The sequence below is a fragment of the Penicillium lagena genome, assembly GCF_028827675.1.
Source record: "Penicillium lagena strain IBT 129212 chromosome Unknown utg000001l_segment0_segment0, whole genome shotgun sequence".
NCBI lineage: Eukaryota > Fungi > Ascomycota > Eurotiomycetes > Eurotiales > Aspergillaceae > Penicillium > Penicillium lagena.
The window spans coordinates 2,766,777-2,782,793 of NW_026623222.1; the positions used below are offsets into that span (position 1 = coordinate 2,766,777).

The window sequence follows — 16,017 nt, forward strand, 5'->3', positions numbered from 1 at the left end:
CCCAGTAATGTATCAAAGGGCCCAATCTGAGAAGCACACGTAAAAGTGCTTCGAGAATAACCCAAAGGCTGATTCCTAATATGGCGTGAATGACATAAAGCGCTAACCGTAAATGGCAATATTGGCCGCCAAGACTTGAAGTCTCCAAGTCTAATTCCGAGCCAAATTGGGTCTAGTTTCCTTGGTGTTTATCTATTATGGCCTGTTTACGTTTGACTCATCGACTCTTGGTTCGCTTATTGTTAATTCATGATCGGGCGCGCGCTCTTGACAGTTCACAAGCAACAGCATCTGTAACTATTTAGTTGACAACAAAGATGGCTCAACATACGTATTCGATGCCCAAATCGGAGTATCCTATTCTGCAGATCCCAAGTGGCTCGACAGTGAACGTCTCAGTCATCGATAAGTACGTATGAATATCGAAAGAATTCTGAAATTCTAGAGATGAATGTCGTTTAAATGTTCTGTAACTTGACATGGATGGGCCTCCCTACCAGAAATCAAGGCTAATGAAAAACATCGAAGCTCTCGCATGCGGCTCCCCTGCTCTCACCTCCTCACCCCACTTATTCCGCAGCACGAAATGCTCAATTTGCCGTCTTTCTCCTTCCTGATCGAACACCCTACGACAAAACGTAAGGTACTATTTGACCTGGGTCTCCGGAAGGACCTATCAGCGTTGCCCCCTGCAGTCCAGACTTTTCTCTCTGAATCTGGCTGGGACTTGACTGTGACGAAAAACGTCACGGAAATCCTAAAGGAGAAAAATGTACTTCCGGATGCTATTGAAGCTGTGGCTTTAAGTCACCACCATTTCGACCATTTAGGCGACCTAAGTCAATTACCAAAAGATACCAAGATCATAGTCGGACCTGGCTTCCAGGAGGCATATTTACCTGGATGGCCAATCAATCCCGAATCGTCTCTGATCGACAAAGACTGGCAAGAACACCCTATCCAGGAAATTGCCTTTAGTGACAAATCTACAAGCCTTTCAATCGGCGAATTTCAAGCCATGGATTATTTCGAAGACGGAAGCTTTTTTCTACTCAATGCCCCTGGACATACAATTGGACATCTTGCAGCGTTAGCAAGAGTGACCGCGGGCTTCCACTCCAGTTCCAAGTCCAGCGTTGAACATCACCCGAATGACACATTCGTTTTTTTGGCAGGGGATATCTGCCACTATCCTGGAGTGTTTCGACCAACGCAATGGCTCCCTCTTGATTCTAACGCTCACTCTATTATAAACTGCTGTCCACAAACGTTTTACCACGACATCCATCCAAAGAAGAGCCATGTGATGCCGTTTTATGAAATGCCAAAACAAGCAACAGTGGATGAAAAAGCAGCGAGAGACTCCATACGGAAACTCTATGTTTTTGATTGGAGTGAGGATGTCTTAGTGATCATTGGACATGACACGTCGTTGGTTGGGAAAGTAGACTTCTTTCCGAAAACTGTCAACGATTGGAAGAGCAAGGCCAACAAGAGTAACCTGCAATGGAGCTTTCTGGCCGACTTTGGCAGTGATCTAATTAGTTCCTAGTACCCTAAACCTTGACATGGTTCAACGCCTAAGTGTAACTATGGAGCAGGCTTAGTTAGTCATATTTCCGCTACATTGGCGCTGTCGGACTAGATAGCGGCTACCAGTATCCGTTGGAGTGTAGTTGTTTACTTAATTTATCCGATTGCATTCATCGCAAAGCATGTATGTATGCCATTGCCTCAACAAGTTAATTCTATTAATGATGATCTCATAAAACAAGAAAAGGCAAGGTAGGGGGGGAGAAAGTAAAAAACCGAAGTGGATACAGAAAAAAACGAGGTATCAAAAGAAAAATCATCCGATGCAAAAGGTTAACGAGATTGGAGATTTCACTTTCTTCCCACAGCCCAGTCAGTTCACATCCACTATCCTATCCTCGTATTTGATCCCGGGTATGCATCATATGCAAGAATCATAGAAACGGAATGAGTGGATGAGTAGTAGACGAACGAATGCAGTATGCAAAATGGGAGAGAAACCAGCGAATCCAAACCCTTTAAGCAGCGAGCAACTGCTCAAAGAGAGCGATTGTCGAACAGTAGTTGCTCGTGTTATCGGACTCCGGCACCATGCCCTTACCCTGCGACGAGGTGACCATATTGACGGCGGCCTTGGTGCTCAGACCGTAAATGTGGACATCGGAGCAATCGATCTCAACCATATTCTGCTGGCAATCCTCAGACCGAAGGCAGCTCTGCGCGTAGTTCTCGAAGAAGCTGTACAGACCCGCGCCGTAGATGTACAGATCCTGCGAGCCCATCACGCGCAGACCCCAGGACTTGCGGCAGGAGTTTGTGGTGCAGGTCTCGAAGGTGGGATCATTCCACGAGGACTGGGGTGTGAATGGGGTCAGGGCGTTGGGGTTTGATTGGTAGTAGGGTGTTTCGGTTTGGATTAGACCCATGAAGACGTTCTGGGCGTTCGAGACCTGATAGTTGTATAGCTGGTGGTGCTCGGAGGCGGTTCCCCACATCCAGACTGGGCCTTGAGATTCGATAAGCACACCGCGACCAGTGTAAACGTTGATCTGGGAGTGGTCGGGCAGGTCGAGTTCGTGGTCTGCGGTCCACATCCAGGCGTTTTCGATATACGCACTCGCTTTCTCCGTGATATGCAGAAGCAGGAACGCGGCGATGCACGAGGCCTTGGGCTTGGTGATGGCGTGAGGTGTCTTGGGGCAGTTGCTGCTCTGGAGCTCGGTGCCAGCGGCACCACCAACGCGGACATGGACGTCCCACATACCTGCCGAGCCTTGGGACGACGCGGCGACGTTCCATTCTACGAGGATCGCGCCGGGGGCGGGACCCTTAGTCGTAATGATCAGGTCACTCATCTCCACGCTGCCGACGTCGCCAGACTGGCCGATCTGCAGCGCGGGAACGGGGTTCTGCTCGTCCTGGAAGTTACTGCCAGACGCCATGATCATCGGCCAGACTTCACCAGTCATCTTGATGTTCTTGGGGACCTTCAGCGTCGAGGTGATGACGTACGCGCCGTGGTCGAAGTACACCACCTGGCCATCCTGTGCGCTATCCAGGATCTTCTGGAGGGCTGCGGTGTCGTCTGTGGTGCCATCACCTTTGGCGCCGGCGGATTTGACACTAACGAATGACGAGGCAGGTACAGTCTCATAGAGGGGCTTGGATCGTTCAAAGACAGCACCGCCGCTGAGGAGGTCAGCGGGCTTAGAGCCCGCCTTGACCGCATGCTGAACGCGAGCCGAAGCAATGGCCTCGCTTGCACCGCAGGTACCAGTGCTACCGCTAGAGCTGCTGCCAGAGCTGCCACTATGTCCATGGGAAGAGCCGCTGTTGCTGCTCTGGGTAGGCTGGGCAACAGGTGTGCTCTCGACGACGGGATTGTTATCGGGAGTGACCTCACTAGAAGGAGCGGAAGCAGGCGTGGCATCCGGAACGGAGGCGTCGGGGACCTCTGTGGCGCTCAGGATAGACAACCAGCTGTTGTCAAAACCAGGCAGACCAGTGAAACCTTTGGGAAGGTCTAGCGTACGACTCTCGCCAGTAACAGTGGGAACGGGAGCAGGCTTGGCAGCGGTTTCGTCAGGAACAGTGTTTGCCGGTGCTGGAGCATCAGTGGCAGCAGGGATGGCAGTGAGATGAGTATGGGTCGCAGGACACGCCATGATAGTCTTCATGACAGTCTCAACAATAGTCACAACTTCGGGTTCAGACTCGGCCTCAGCGTCACGCTTGCTGATTGTCTTGGAGGGCGAGTAGGCATTTCCTTGCATCCAGTTGTTGACCACCGAGCCACCGGCCAGGATTTCATCCCCGTCAACGCCAGCAACGGCCACCTTTGCTCCGGAGAAGTCCACATTGTCGAGGACAAGAACGCCACCACCGATGGGGATACTATCGCGGTTCCAGGCGGTCACCACACCGATGGGAGTGTCGGTGAACTTGCTATCCAGCATGAGGACCGAACCCACGGTCTGGTTGGTTGGCGAAGTGGACATGTTCAGCCCAACCTCGCAGTCATTGATACTGACAGACTTGAAAGTCCACGCCCAGTTCCAGTTCATGAAAATGGCCGTGTTGCAGTTATTGAATATTAGGTTGCGAGTCGTGAACTGCTGGTTACCGAGGAACATGCCGTAGTTACCACCGTTGAAGGTAAGATCGGACATGAAGCCTCCAGAGCCATTGTCCATGAAGATACCCTGCTGCTTATTCGCTTCACCACCGCCCTGGACCATCTCGAACCGAATATTCTGCAGAGACGTAGCCTGGCCAACCTGCCAGTGGATACCAGCGCCAACGGACTGGGGCATAGCAGTGAGATCGATAACCAGATTGCGAATGGCGCGGAAGAAGTTGTTCTGATTGGTGTACCAGTTCGCACCGTCGGCCTCGTACGGATCGGCGTCGATGACCGCCATCCCGGCGAAGCTGGGCGAGGCTTTGATCACCGGCAGGTCGGTGGCATCTCCCACGATCTGGGTGTAGTAAAACTGGATGATCGGCTTGGAGACCACGTACGTGCCCGGCGGGAAGTATACCAGAGCCGGGGTGGTAGTGGATGAGTCGCAGCCCTTGCCGCACCGGTTACCAGACGAGATAGCCTTGTTGATCGCAGCGGTATCATCCGTGGTACCGTCACCTATTCATTGTAAGTTTGGATCTTGATCGTCAAACATGAGGACATACCCATGGCTCCAAAATCCTTGACATTGCGAAACACCTGATAGTTGGGTTTATTGGCGAAGGGCACGATACCCTGGTGCTTCATATTGGCAACCCAGTAATCGGACGAGTCAGACGCCCTCGCCGCAGCGAGCACTTTGTGGTTCACATGGGGAGAAACGGGCACTGCGCCGACCAGCGAAGCAGGCAGACCCAGCAGCAGAATGAGATGGGCGAGAAACAGCGCCACAGTAGTTTGTAAAAGAGCCATCTTCAAGATGACAGTCGCTGAGCCCGCAGCGAGACCTGGAGTTCTAAACGAAAGAAAAGAAAGTATTCAGTCACCCGTACCGAAAAAGAGGAAGCTCGAGTCGGCGCTTAAAGCAGAAGCGACGGACCCAAACAAAAGAAGGGAGTGAACGACTGCTTCCGCACAAAGATTGAATGCGAAGGCAGAAGAAAGGAAAGTGAATGTAGCCCACCAGGAGCAAAAAATGACAGAATGAGGCAAAAACAACAATGGGAGAAAGAAAGAGAAAGAGCAAAGGGAAGATGGTGGACAATAAAGCGGTCGTACTCACGGTAACTGCGTTGTAACACCTCCGTATGGTCCCTGGCACACCGACACAACCACCAATCAAACACACCCTCGCCCGCCACCAGCCAATCGCAGACCCGACCGGTGTATTGGCGTTGAAAAGTGAAACGCGCTGGGAGTATGCTGAAACGCTGAAGGAGGTGATCGCTGGGCCGAGCGTTGCAGATTAACCGACAGTTAGATAGGAGGGGGAGTGTGGACGGGTTGGAGTGGATAAAGCACTGTCCCAAAGACTCCAGAAGAAGGAGAAGAGCAATGGCTGGACTGGGGTCTACGACCTATATACTGCCTATGCGGCAAGCCCCTTTCGCGCCTAAACGGGGTATGCCGGTTTGACGGATCGTCCATTCCATCTGTATCTATCTGGATTGCGAGAGCGCATGGTGTCGCGGAGCGGATGGGTCGGAGGAAGGGGGGTGGGAGTTGGTCGGGAATGGGAGAGGTATCTGGGCAACTGTTAAGCGCGAGGTCAAGGAGCAAGTGGAGCTCCCACTTCTAGTGTTGATCCCGACTCAGGGGTTGTGGTTTCTTAATCACTGAGGGTGTTTGATTATTACCAGGCACTGGCTTCTAGCAGTGCTTTCCCTTGTCGAACCTTCTAATAACATCCTACAATGATGGTACAATCGAACTCATCCATCCACGCTCCCGTTGTCAGGGATGCCCAAGCAACGAATGGATAAACATTCCAGGGCGGGTGGGCCAGTGGACGCGGGTAGGTAAATTCCTAATGACGAGTGACAGGCACCACCAAAGTAAAAGAGCTACAAAAAGGCCCCGCTGGACGACACGGAATCTGAGCGCGTGCTGCCTGGTCTAGACTGAAACGAATTCTTGTCGAAGGCGAGCAAGAGGATCGACGAGATGGACGAAGTAACTCTCTTTACATACTGTCATACTTCAATAAATGGCAGGACCGGCAGATGCACGCCACAGAACAGCCAAGCTTCGGGTTGGCCCCAGTTGGGGTTGTGCTTATGTAGAGTAGTACAGTAGTTTGTTCCAGGTTAATTGGTATTATTGTCAGCCACTAGGTTCTTAGTAGCCGTGTGCATGTACTCCTGGTCACTAAAGAGATCAGATACACGGTCAACTGATTTGAAGCATAGGATTATATATCTCTCTCGGTCCCGTAAGTACGGTCTGAACACGACTCAGTACTCACACCCGGCCCCGAGCCAAAGCCGAGTCAGCGGATCGTTCGGCATCTTCCGTGCTCGGCCCTAAAAATCCCACATTGAGGATCAGACGAGGCGCAGTCCTTGCATCCCGTGTATATATATCATTTGCCACTCTCTTATATATATCCCTTCTCACTGCATCACTATTTACCACGATGCATTGGGACGGTGTGGCAGCGTAGTACTACATACACGTCCAGTCCAGTCCCGATTCCGGATCCCCGGCACGGACCGGCCGACTGGCTCCCCTGGCCTGACCCGTGGTCCTGCGCCACCACTAAGTTACTTTTGCACTCGGTCGAGAACGCGCGCCAGTCTACGCACGCCCTCGGTCAGGTGACGCGGCTCTTCCCACGCAAAGCACAGGCGGAGGCAATTGTCAAATTTACCATCTGTCGCCGCCGACGAGTCGCCTGGGAGCTGGAACATATTACCCGGGGCGAGGCGGAGGTTCTCCGTGCTGGCGGACAGTGACACAATCTCCTCTGCTTGCAGTGGAGCAGGTAGCGCAATCCAGATGAAGTACCCGCCTGCAGCGACGGGGGAGAGCGCGGGGAGGGTCGCGCCGCGTGGAAGGAGGTGCTCTTCGATTGCGGTGCGGAGGAGGTGGTAGCGCTCTGCGTAGGCGGGTTGAAGAACATCTGTGATGTGATGCTGCAATCCACCCGTGGGGAGTAATTGGTCGATGATGGCGGAACAGAGCTGTGAGGGTGCGCCGCCTGACCGGGACGAGCCTCTGGATATCTAGCATGTTAGACTGTGGGACACAATATTTCTACCGGAGGACATACACTTGCGACAACCCGTAGGCAAACTGCTCCGTTCCCTCGGCCCATCCAGTCCGCACCCCGGGCCCAATCAGCTTGCTAAAACTGCCGTTGCTCATTGCATTGCCCCATATGTCCTGCGGCCCGCCGTCCAGATGCCGGTCGACATCGACCAGGCGCGGGAGGAAGGACTTGTCGGGTGCGGCGAGTTTGCCCGTCGCCGTTGTTGCCCACTGCAGCATGTCGTAGACATCATCCGCCATGATGAGCGCATCATACTTGCGCGCCAGACGGACTAGGCCCTCTCGGCGACGGAGGGACATGATCTTGGTGGAGGGGTTGGAGAAGGTCGGGGTGGTGTAGATGATGTGTTTATAGATCTTCCGCCAGGGCTGCGGCGATTTCATCTTCTGCGAGACAGTCAATCTTGGCTCTCCATTATTCTCATCTGAGGGGAAATACCGGCTCTGTATTCCCCTCCTGCTGTGCCTTCTCCTCCGCGGCAAGCAACCCACTCTCCAGAAACTCCAGATCGATCCCCTCATCATCCTCAGGAACCGCGCGCAACCTCCCCGCGAATCCGGCATCGTCCATAGTCCGAAAGGCCAGGTGATACGTCGGCGAGACCAGCCACACATTGCGCGTGTAGACAGGATCCGTAAAGACGTTGAGGGCACAGGCTAGGTTCTGGCTCGCCCCGCCGGTGATGCAGATGCGCTGCGGCGAGATCGCCTCCTGTGGCTGATAAAATGCCGTCAGCCACTGGGCGATGTGCTCCCGCAGCGGCCCGTAGCCCTCATCGGGGCCGTATAGCAGGGCTGGGTCTGCAATGGCCGGGGTGGTCAACACGGTATCGGCGGAGCTGCGTAGATCTCGGGCGGGGAGGAGCGTGGGGTTGGGCCAACCAGTGGACAGGTCGATCGGGGAGGCCATCGTCGTCGTGGCGCTGGTGGCCAAGAGAGGGCCATTGGCAGGGGTCGTCATCATCGGGTCGGTGGATGATGTGGCATCATGGGGGATGGCGTGGATTGGAGACAACCAGAGTTCGGGGCGAGTGCGGAACCACCCGACGATGTCCTGGGAACCGTGCCTAGCAACTGTGCCTAGTTACCGAGGCGATGTAAATAAATCTTTCCCTCCGACCAGGATGGCGCTCCTGAAGACATGTCATGGCGATCCTTCGTTCGAACACTCAGGATCATCATCGTGCACGGTCGGGCATGAGTGAAGATATGCTTAGAGAGATCCTCCGCCTACTCTGATGCCTGGTCTATCGTGTCTCAGGGGGGCCCACCCTGCCCTGCACTGCCATAAATAGGAATGCAAAGAACCCGATCGAACTTAGCACCGATTTCATTACTTTTTTATGTCGCTGAGAATTTTTTTCTCTTGGTCTATATCATAATTCCTGATTTATGAAACCACCCACGCCCCCTGATCCTGCCTGACTGTCTCTCTCATTCTCTCACTCTCTCCCTGCCATTCTTGCCATCCCGCCGATCCATTCCTGCTACTGGTCATTCTTCCATGCGTTCCTGACCTCACCCACTCTCTCCCTCCCTCTCTCTCCCTACCGCCCATATTCCCCTTCCCACCTTGACCGTCACCTTCATTATCCACCCTCTTCCTCTCCATCCTCCTCCCCCACCAGACGAAGCACGATGCTGTCTGCTCCGGTCAAGTCAGCGAAGCGCATTTCGTCTCTCTTTTCCCTGGGCTCGCACAAAGACCAGGCCTCCCCATCATCCCCCACCTTCAACGCATCAGATCACATTCCCAGCGAGCGACGCCGACGACAAAGTACCTCCCGGCTTACTCGTCATGTCTCGACCCCAACGGCCCTCTACTCGGAACCCCGAACGGTCCCCAGCGAGGGTATCGACCGGCTCGACCTGGAGGGCTTACCACCACCACCGCCCTTGTCCCACGTGAACAGTGATTTCTCCAGCAGCGCCCCGACCTCGCCCGTTGACGGCCGACCGAAGAGCAGGGGGCGCGACTTCAGTAGGCCCTCCAGTTCGGCTGGGTTGGCCATCCCCCGCACAAACACCGATTCTCGGCCAGGGACACCATCGAAACGACGAAGCTGGATGCCGGGTCGCTCAAGGGCCAACTCGGTGGAGAAGCGAGCGTCGATGATGCCAATGCCACAATTGCCGGGGGCGTGGATTGCAGGGTTGGACCAGAAGATTGTCTACGATCTGGGACCATTATCGCGCGGAGAACAGGTGTGCCCGACCCAGAAATACCGAACCGCCGGGTGTACCACTAACTCTGTTGTTGCCAGATTGCCGAACTGTGGAACGAACAGGGCGACACCTATGTGTACCTTTTCCCCCAAAACACCGGTCGTCCGGCCTCATTCAAGATCGATTCGACCATTTTCGCCGAATCTCCCTCCCTCACCTATCTGGCCCGTGGCACCGATGCCAACGCGAGAATCCTCGAGAAACCGACACGCACTCTTTCGCTCAACAACCCAGCGTCCCCGCCACTGGGTGCGCAAGATCATTTGGCGGACAATGACAACGATAGTTCGGGCAGTCACCGGATGGACTCGTTTGATGACGGGCCGGACGAGTTCCAGGAACTACACCTCTACCTGCCGATCCCTCTCAACAGCGACGTCAGCCTGCCCCAATTCCAACTGACCCAAGAAGACACCGAGACCTTGCTTCTGTTCCGAAACCTGTTCTCCTTTTTGATGGGGCAGTCTCTGATCGCCACGCCCAAGTCTTCCTCTCTCTTCACCATTTTCATGGATATTGCCGTGCTCCTGGCTCGCTTTGAGTTCTCCAATCTGGACGGCTCGAACTTTGGCGAGACGGCCACCTCTAGCTTCAGCAACTACTGCGACGAACTGCGACTGTCAGACGTGCGCCGGAGTCGGGAGAAGACCATCGAGGCCATTGTGCTGGGTGAGCGCCTGCGCTACTATCCGCTCTACCTGGAAGGGTTTGTGCACGGAGTCGGAAAGCTGGATGAGCTCAAGCAAATTCGCAGCCAGAAATACCAATTTATTCATCCGATCACCCAGAAACGATTGGAGCGCGGCTTCATCGATCTCGATTCGCGCCTTCGTGGGCTGTACGGCAAGCTCCAGGACTTCGACTTCCCGTCGGTTTTCTCAGGCATTGCCAACTCGACCACGTCGCAGGCAAGCAAGGTGGTACGGTTCAAGATCTGGAAATCGAGTTTCCTGGAATTCCGCCGCTTCACCCTGCAATACTACCGCCAGAAGTATGGCGCGTGGCCTCCCAAGGCTCGGTCCAAGAAGAACGAGTTTGAGGAAAGTGGGCTTAACCGGCTCCTCGCATTGGATCTCTACCACGACTTTACCGATCTCTACGACCTGTTGGTGGACCGCACCTCTCTCACTACGCGCACCATGGACTCGGCTGCGAGTAACGACCCTATCTCCTCTGATCCAAAGGAGGTGGCGCTCCGCTCCCTGCGCCAAGTTCTCAGCGAGTACGACCGCAGCACTCCGCCCGTTCTCCCCCCGATTCCATTCGACATCCCGCAAATGCCGTCTGTGCAACCGCTGCACCGGAAACCCCTTGACCCTAAGAAGGAGGCTAAACAGCGGAGCAAGAAACTCAAGAACTCGGACATCAACGCTGTGCTGATGAATTCGTACACCCGGGAAAGCATGCGACCCACGCCGTTCATCGAGAGTTTTATGCAGTTTGAACGGCGGTGCGCAAATGGCAAGAGCGTGGACGATCTCATTGACTTGCGCTGTGGACAGTGGATTTTCTTGTACGCTGTCATTCAGTCACTGCCCATGCTCGTGGTGGATGTGCCTGAACTGCATTACACGGAAAATGTGGAGTATTTCCTCTGTATCGCCCCACGGGGTGGTGCTCCCTGGATTCACAACGACACCAAGACCGCTCGCAGCTGGTTTGGTGTTGCAGGCGGTGCCGGCGTGGTCAGTCTCCCGTCGGACGTGGTGATCAACGGTGTGGAAGGCGTGTATCGGCGAAGCCATTGCTGGCAGGTGGCTGAACAGTGGGCGGGCACGGACCAGCTGATCGAACCCCCCATGATGGAGGATGCCTTTGAGGAGGACGAGTCCTCGATCTCATCTCCCTACCAGGCCCATCAGTCCTCGGCCGGATCATCCTCGGATCATCCGCAGCCGACTCCAATGATGATGCCTGGCGGCGGCCTCACTCCGCCTCCGCCCGCTATTCCGCGGACAAGCTCACCTGCGTCGCGATCACGAGCTGACCACCGACACTCGATCTATCCGGGTCTGGAAGCGTTGCCATTGCCCGCAGGCATTGCTCCCATCGAACCACCCGCCCGACCTATCAGTCGGTTCAACCCGAACATGAGCTTCGACGACATCCTGAGAGAAGTCCCTCCGAAGAAGGGCAAAAAACACTAATCTTTCTCCCTTTCTTTTCCTTGGTTCGTTTGATTTCGTTTTGTTGATAGGCGCATATTGTGGTTGGTACATGAAACAACACCACTGGGCTTTGGAGAATTGGCGTGCTTGCACAGGGAAACACCAAAAGCAGTCTGTCTTGTTTAATCGATTTGATTTACCGGTGGAGAGAAAGAAGGGAGCATGCATGGAGCGAAAGGACAGCATACAGCACCGTCAGCATCATCATTATCATCATCATCATAATTATTTTCAGCATATCAACGTCAGCAATCTCCGCGCCGGAGGAACTGTGGTTGGTCTTCGTTTTTGTCTTTGTGTTGGCTTTTCTTTCTCTACTTCGTGTGTCTTCTTTTCCTTCTCCCTTTACCCTTTTCGCATCTCTTTTGTTTCCCATGGGAATTTCCCATCATCCCTATTTTTTCGTAATTCTGTGCTCGACTTTTTTGTCCTGGGCCGATAGAGGAATATAGACACTAATGTTTGTACAAATGACGGTTCGAGATTCTTGATCCGTGGTTCACTTGTTTATCTTATTCTTGATTTGTAGAGTAACCACCCAAGTTCGTCCTCTATAGTACCTGAGTTCTGCTGAGAGCAGATGGATACGAGATCACACCGGCCTCGATCGCCAGGGCCAAGGCTAGACCAGGGGAGGCTAGTAAACTCACTGTGAAGAAACTTAGAGCGAGGCTCGTCCTCCAGCTCACAACCTCCACACCAGGCTTCTCTACTGCCTGCCATCCTCGGGGATTTCTCAACATATTAATAATGGATTAACCAGATCAAAGGCCGATACGCTGTCCATAGATATTATCGCCACACCCGCCTGGCCACACCACCCCATCATGGCCCGATCCCGACGCTCCAGCGCAACAAGTGACGGCCACGAGCGCCTCGAACCCCGCCTCCTCCGCGCAGTCGAGCAAGATGACCTCGAGTCCCTCCGGACCATCATCGGCCTATCCCGCGAACATGGCCAATTCAGCGACGCATTCCTGCGCGTGGGGCTGATGCGCAGCGCGGATCGCGGCAGCGTGCGTGCCACGGAATTCCTCCTCTCCCTCGGCGCAAAGACAGAAGTCACCGGGAATAGGTTATCGCCCTTACTCCGCGCCGTCGAGCGCAATCACTACGAAATCGTAAAATTGCTGCTCGACCACGGGGCGGTGCTGGACTCAGCGGATAAGGAGGGCCGCACGGCGCTCATGAGCGCTGCGTGGCGCAATCATGCCGAGACCTTGAAACTGCTTATTGCACGCGGTGCGGATGTGAATGCGCGCGATCTGCGGAGGAGGAATGCGCTGCATAATTTGGCTGCCGATAAGGAGTGTCGCTCTGGTTGGGGTGATGATATTGTGGGACTGTTGCTGCGGACCGAGTGTCAGATTGATGGACCCGGGGGTCAGGATGAATTGGGACGCACGCCGCTGCATTGGGCGTGCGCAACGGGGAATCGACGGTTCGCTGAGTTGCTGCTTACACGACCGGATGGACCGAGGGCGCAGATTGATGCCGCCGAGCTGAGAGGGAAGACGGCGCTGCATATTGCGACGGCGCATGATCGCGAGGATATCGTACTGCTGTTGCTGCAGCATGAGGCGGCAGTTAATGCCTGCAGTGATGGTGGCTGGACGCCGCTACATAATGCGTGTGAGAGGGGCTCTGTGGCTATTGTGAAGACGCTGTTGCGCGCCGGAGCTCATATCAACAGCCAGCTTTTGAACGGCGTGACGCCACTGCATCTTGCGGCGCAGGGTGGTCATACCGAAGTGGTGGAGTGTCTGCTGGAGAGACCGGATCTCAAACGTCGAGTGCGGGATAATTTCGGGAGCACGCCGTTCCTGCGCGCGGCGCAGTTCAAGCGCAAGGATATTGTCCTGCTGCTGGCGCCGTTCAATAATGTCGAGTCTCTTTCCGAGGATGCACGGAATGCCTGTCGGGCATTCGATGCCACTGTGGTTGATTTCGGTAACTTCCATAACGAAAACCGCGTCAAGCGCATCTCTGTATTTGAGCTGCTCTATGGCAAAGACGCAGAGAATCCACGCAAGCAGGCCGTCACAACTCTACCGGCTGACAGTCGAGCCACTGATTTCCGCTGGATCCATCTCCCGGCTAACAATATGGCTTGGGTGGAGGCGCTGCTCACCAAGTCGTTTATTGAAGAGGGTGCCCACGACGTCGATGGATTCAAAGGCCTGGAGAAGTCATTTAATTACCAACACCGCGGCCAAAGGACTCACTCGCATTTCATGCGTCCGTTGTGCCAGAATACTCCTCGCAGCGCACGGCGTCGAGAAGAGGAGAGCAGCTGCGAGGAGCAGGCGTCAGATGCTGCTCAAGCTAAAACGCCAGATCCTGGTCCCCTGCCCGCTGGTCGCAAGCAAAAGGAAACCGGCGGGAAGCCCAAGCGGGTCGATTCATATTCTCTCGATGAGGGATCGGTGAAGAAGAGCAAGGGGAATCAGAAAAAAGCCGGCGGCAAACCAGGCAGCGGTCCCAGCACGCCCAGGTCTGAGAATAGACCACAGCAACCAAAATCATCGCTCACTACTTCCACGCTATGTAAAGACCCCCTGGTCTCTGCATGCAACGTCTGTGTCTACCTACCATATCTGCATTTCGAGACCGCAGAACGACGGCAGAAGATGCAAGAGGCCATTCAACGAGCAGAAAAGATGGATTCTCTTTTCCAGCCGCGCGGACTCAGCAGGGCTCGTACGAGGGATGAAATGCTGCTTGACGCACATCTGTCGTCTTCGTCAACTTCTCTCCATGTCCGCCGCACGCTGGACCAGTTTTTTTACCCGAACATCGATACCCAGAGTCGTGATCAGGATCAAGTGGTCTACCGCTACCAGACCAAAGGTCCCGGCCGCGCAGGATCAGGCGAGGATCCCAAGATTTTCATGGTGGATCAGTTGTGGATGTGGGTGTTGGGCACGAATCTGATCGTCACTGGGTTTCCGCAGCGGTGGGATCAGCCCAAGAATGATCCGCTTAACGTGCTCGACGGGATCATCGAGGATATCAACTCCAAGACGCGCGAGCCTGTTAAGTCGCTTTATGATCTAGCGATTATCATTACCAACCGATGTTCGGGCGTATTTGATCGTCACCGCTTGGGCGATGATGAATATCAATTCCTGGATATGTTCGAGTCGTCTATTGGCATTGCCACGGATAAAGAGACGGTCCTCTTCAATCGGTTTAACCGTGCCTCCTCACAAGCATCGGGGTGGCTCAAGAGCCATCGCAAGTTAAACAAACCCCTCCGCAACTCATCTCGCTCTTTTTCGGGCAACCCAGCAGACGAGGACGACGCCGCAGATGACGATGACTTGGAGAATGACGAGGGCCAACCGCTCTTCGTCGACAGACTGCTGGACATCGGCCAGGAAACCGATCTTCTAGCCGAGACCAAGGACATCCGCGACGAGCTCAACATGATCCGCACAGTGCTCGAACACCAGAAGCACGTCCTCGCCGATTTCCAAGAAGTGATCTGCGAGATCTATTACGGGCAGCAACGCTCTCAGTACGAGGTAAAAAAACGGTTCAAGGACCAGCAGCGCACAATCGACATGCACCTAAAGGACATCGACCGCATGGACAAGCAGGCCGAGCGCATCTACCACTCCATTACCGATCTTCTAGATCTCAAACAAAAACACGCCAACGCCTTCGAGGCCCGCTTCGCGCGCGACCAGGCCGCAGGTACGACGCGACAAAGCAAGACCATCATGGTCTTCACCATCGTAACCATCATCTTCCTACCGCTATCCTTCATCACGTCCATATTTACCATTAACATGAAAGAATTCCAGAACCTAAATCTGGGCTATGTCGCCAAGTACACGTTCGGCGTCGGCTTCGCCATCTCCATCCCCCTGATTCTGGTTGCGCTCTCAGTCGATGATATCAGTGACTTCTTCGGTACCCTCCGCGGCCGGGGTTGGCTGTCTCGGCGGAGGAAAGCAGCTGAACTCTCATCTGCAGGTGACTCGCTGCAGGCGCTGGAGATTGAGAAGATCCTGAGCTTGGCTCGCTCGCGCAGAAGCGCTGAGTTGGACTATGGGCCTAGCTTGTTGCCTATTTCTACGCGTGGCAGTGCAAGGCCATCGACCTTTCAGCGGACTAGCGTGGAAAATGCTAGATCCTATCAACGATAACATGACATACCTAGTATATACGGCATTTATTGTGTTTTGAAAAAGCGAATGTCTAGTTGCACTATATCCCTTATATCGCAATAACGGACGGCTCTTGCTGCATTCCGTCTCTCGGGCTCTACTTGGGCAGCTGTGTTGAGAATATGTACCCAATGCCATAAGCCTAAATCCACAGGATCTCCCTAACCGAACCAATACAGCA

The 16,017-nt window shown here is 54.3% G+C and overlaps 5 protein-coding genes across 5 annotated transcripts; 3 read left to right on the top strand and 2 right to left on the bottom strand.

Moving 5' to 3' along the window:
* Positions 1-317: 317 nt before the first annotated feature.
* N7510_001201 (MBL fold metallo-hydrolase) lies at positions 318-1,552 on the top strand (the record flags this gene model as incomplete). Its single annotated transcript, XM_056973128.1, has 2 exons — positions 318-409; positions 529-1,552. The coding sequence occupies 2 exons, from the start codon at positions 318-320 to the stop codon at positions 1,550-1,552; spliced, it is 1,116 nt and encodes a 371-aa protein (XP_056838245.1).
* A 499-nt stretch (positions 1,553-2,051) lies between these two features.
* Positions 2,052-4,969, bottom strand: N7510_001202 (glycoside hydrolase family 55 protein; the record flags this gene model as incomplete). Its single annotated transcript, XM_056973129.1, has 2 exons — positions 2,052-4,637; positions 4,895-4,969. The coding sequence occupies 2 exons, from the start codon at positions 4,967-4,969 to the stop codon at positions 2,052-2,054; spliced, it is 2,661 nt and encodes an 886-aa protein (XP_056838246.1).
* A 1,790-nt stretch (positions 4,970-6,759) lies between these two features.
* Positions 6,760-8,449, bottom strand: N7510_001203 (aminotransferase-like domain-containing protein; the record flags this gene model as incomplete). Its single annotated transcript, XM_056973130.1, has 4 exons — positions 6,760-7,213; positions 7,269-7,654; positions 7,707-8,334; positions 8,388-8,449. 4 exons carry the CDS (start codon positions 8,447-8,449, stop codon positions 6,760-6,762), a joined length of 1,530 nt encoding a protein of 509 aa, XP_056838247.1.
* A 456-nt stretch (positions 8,450-8,905) lies between these two features.
* N7510_001204 (uncharacterized protein) lies at positions 8,906-11,640 on the top strand (the record flags this gene model as incomplete). Its single annotated transcript, XM_056973131.1, has 2 exons — positions 8,906-9,472; positions 9,532-11,640. 2 exons carry the CDS (start codon positions 8,906-8,908, stop codon positions 11,638-11,640), a joined length of 2,676 nt encoding a protein of 891 aa, XP_056838248.1.
* An 848-nt stretch (positions 11,641-12,488) lies between these two features.
* On the top strand, positions 12,489-15,815 carry N7510_001205 (ankyrin repeat protein; the record flags this gene model as incomplete). The annotated part of the gene is made up of 1 exon (XM_056973132.1): positions 12,489-15,815. The coding sequence occupies one exon, from the start codon at positions 12,489-12,491 to the stop codon at positions 15,813-15,815; it is 3,327 nt and encodes a 1,108-aa protein (XP_056838249.1).
* Positions 15,816-16,017: the final 202 nt, after the last annotated feature.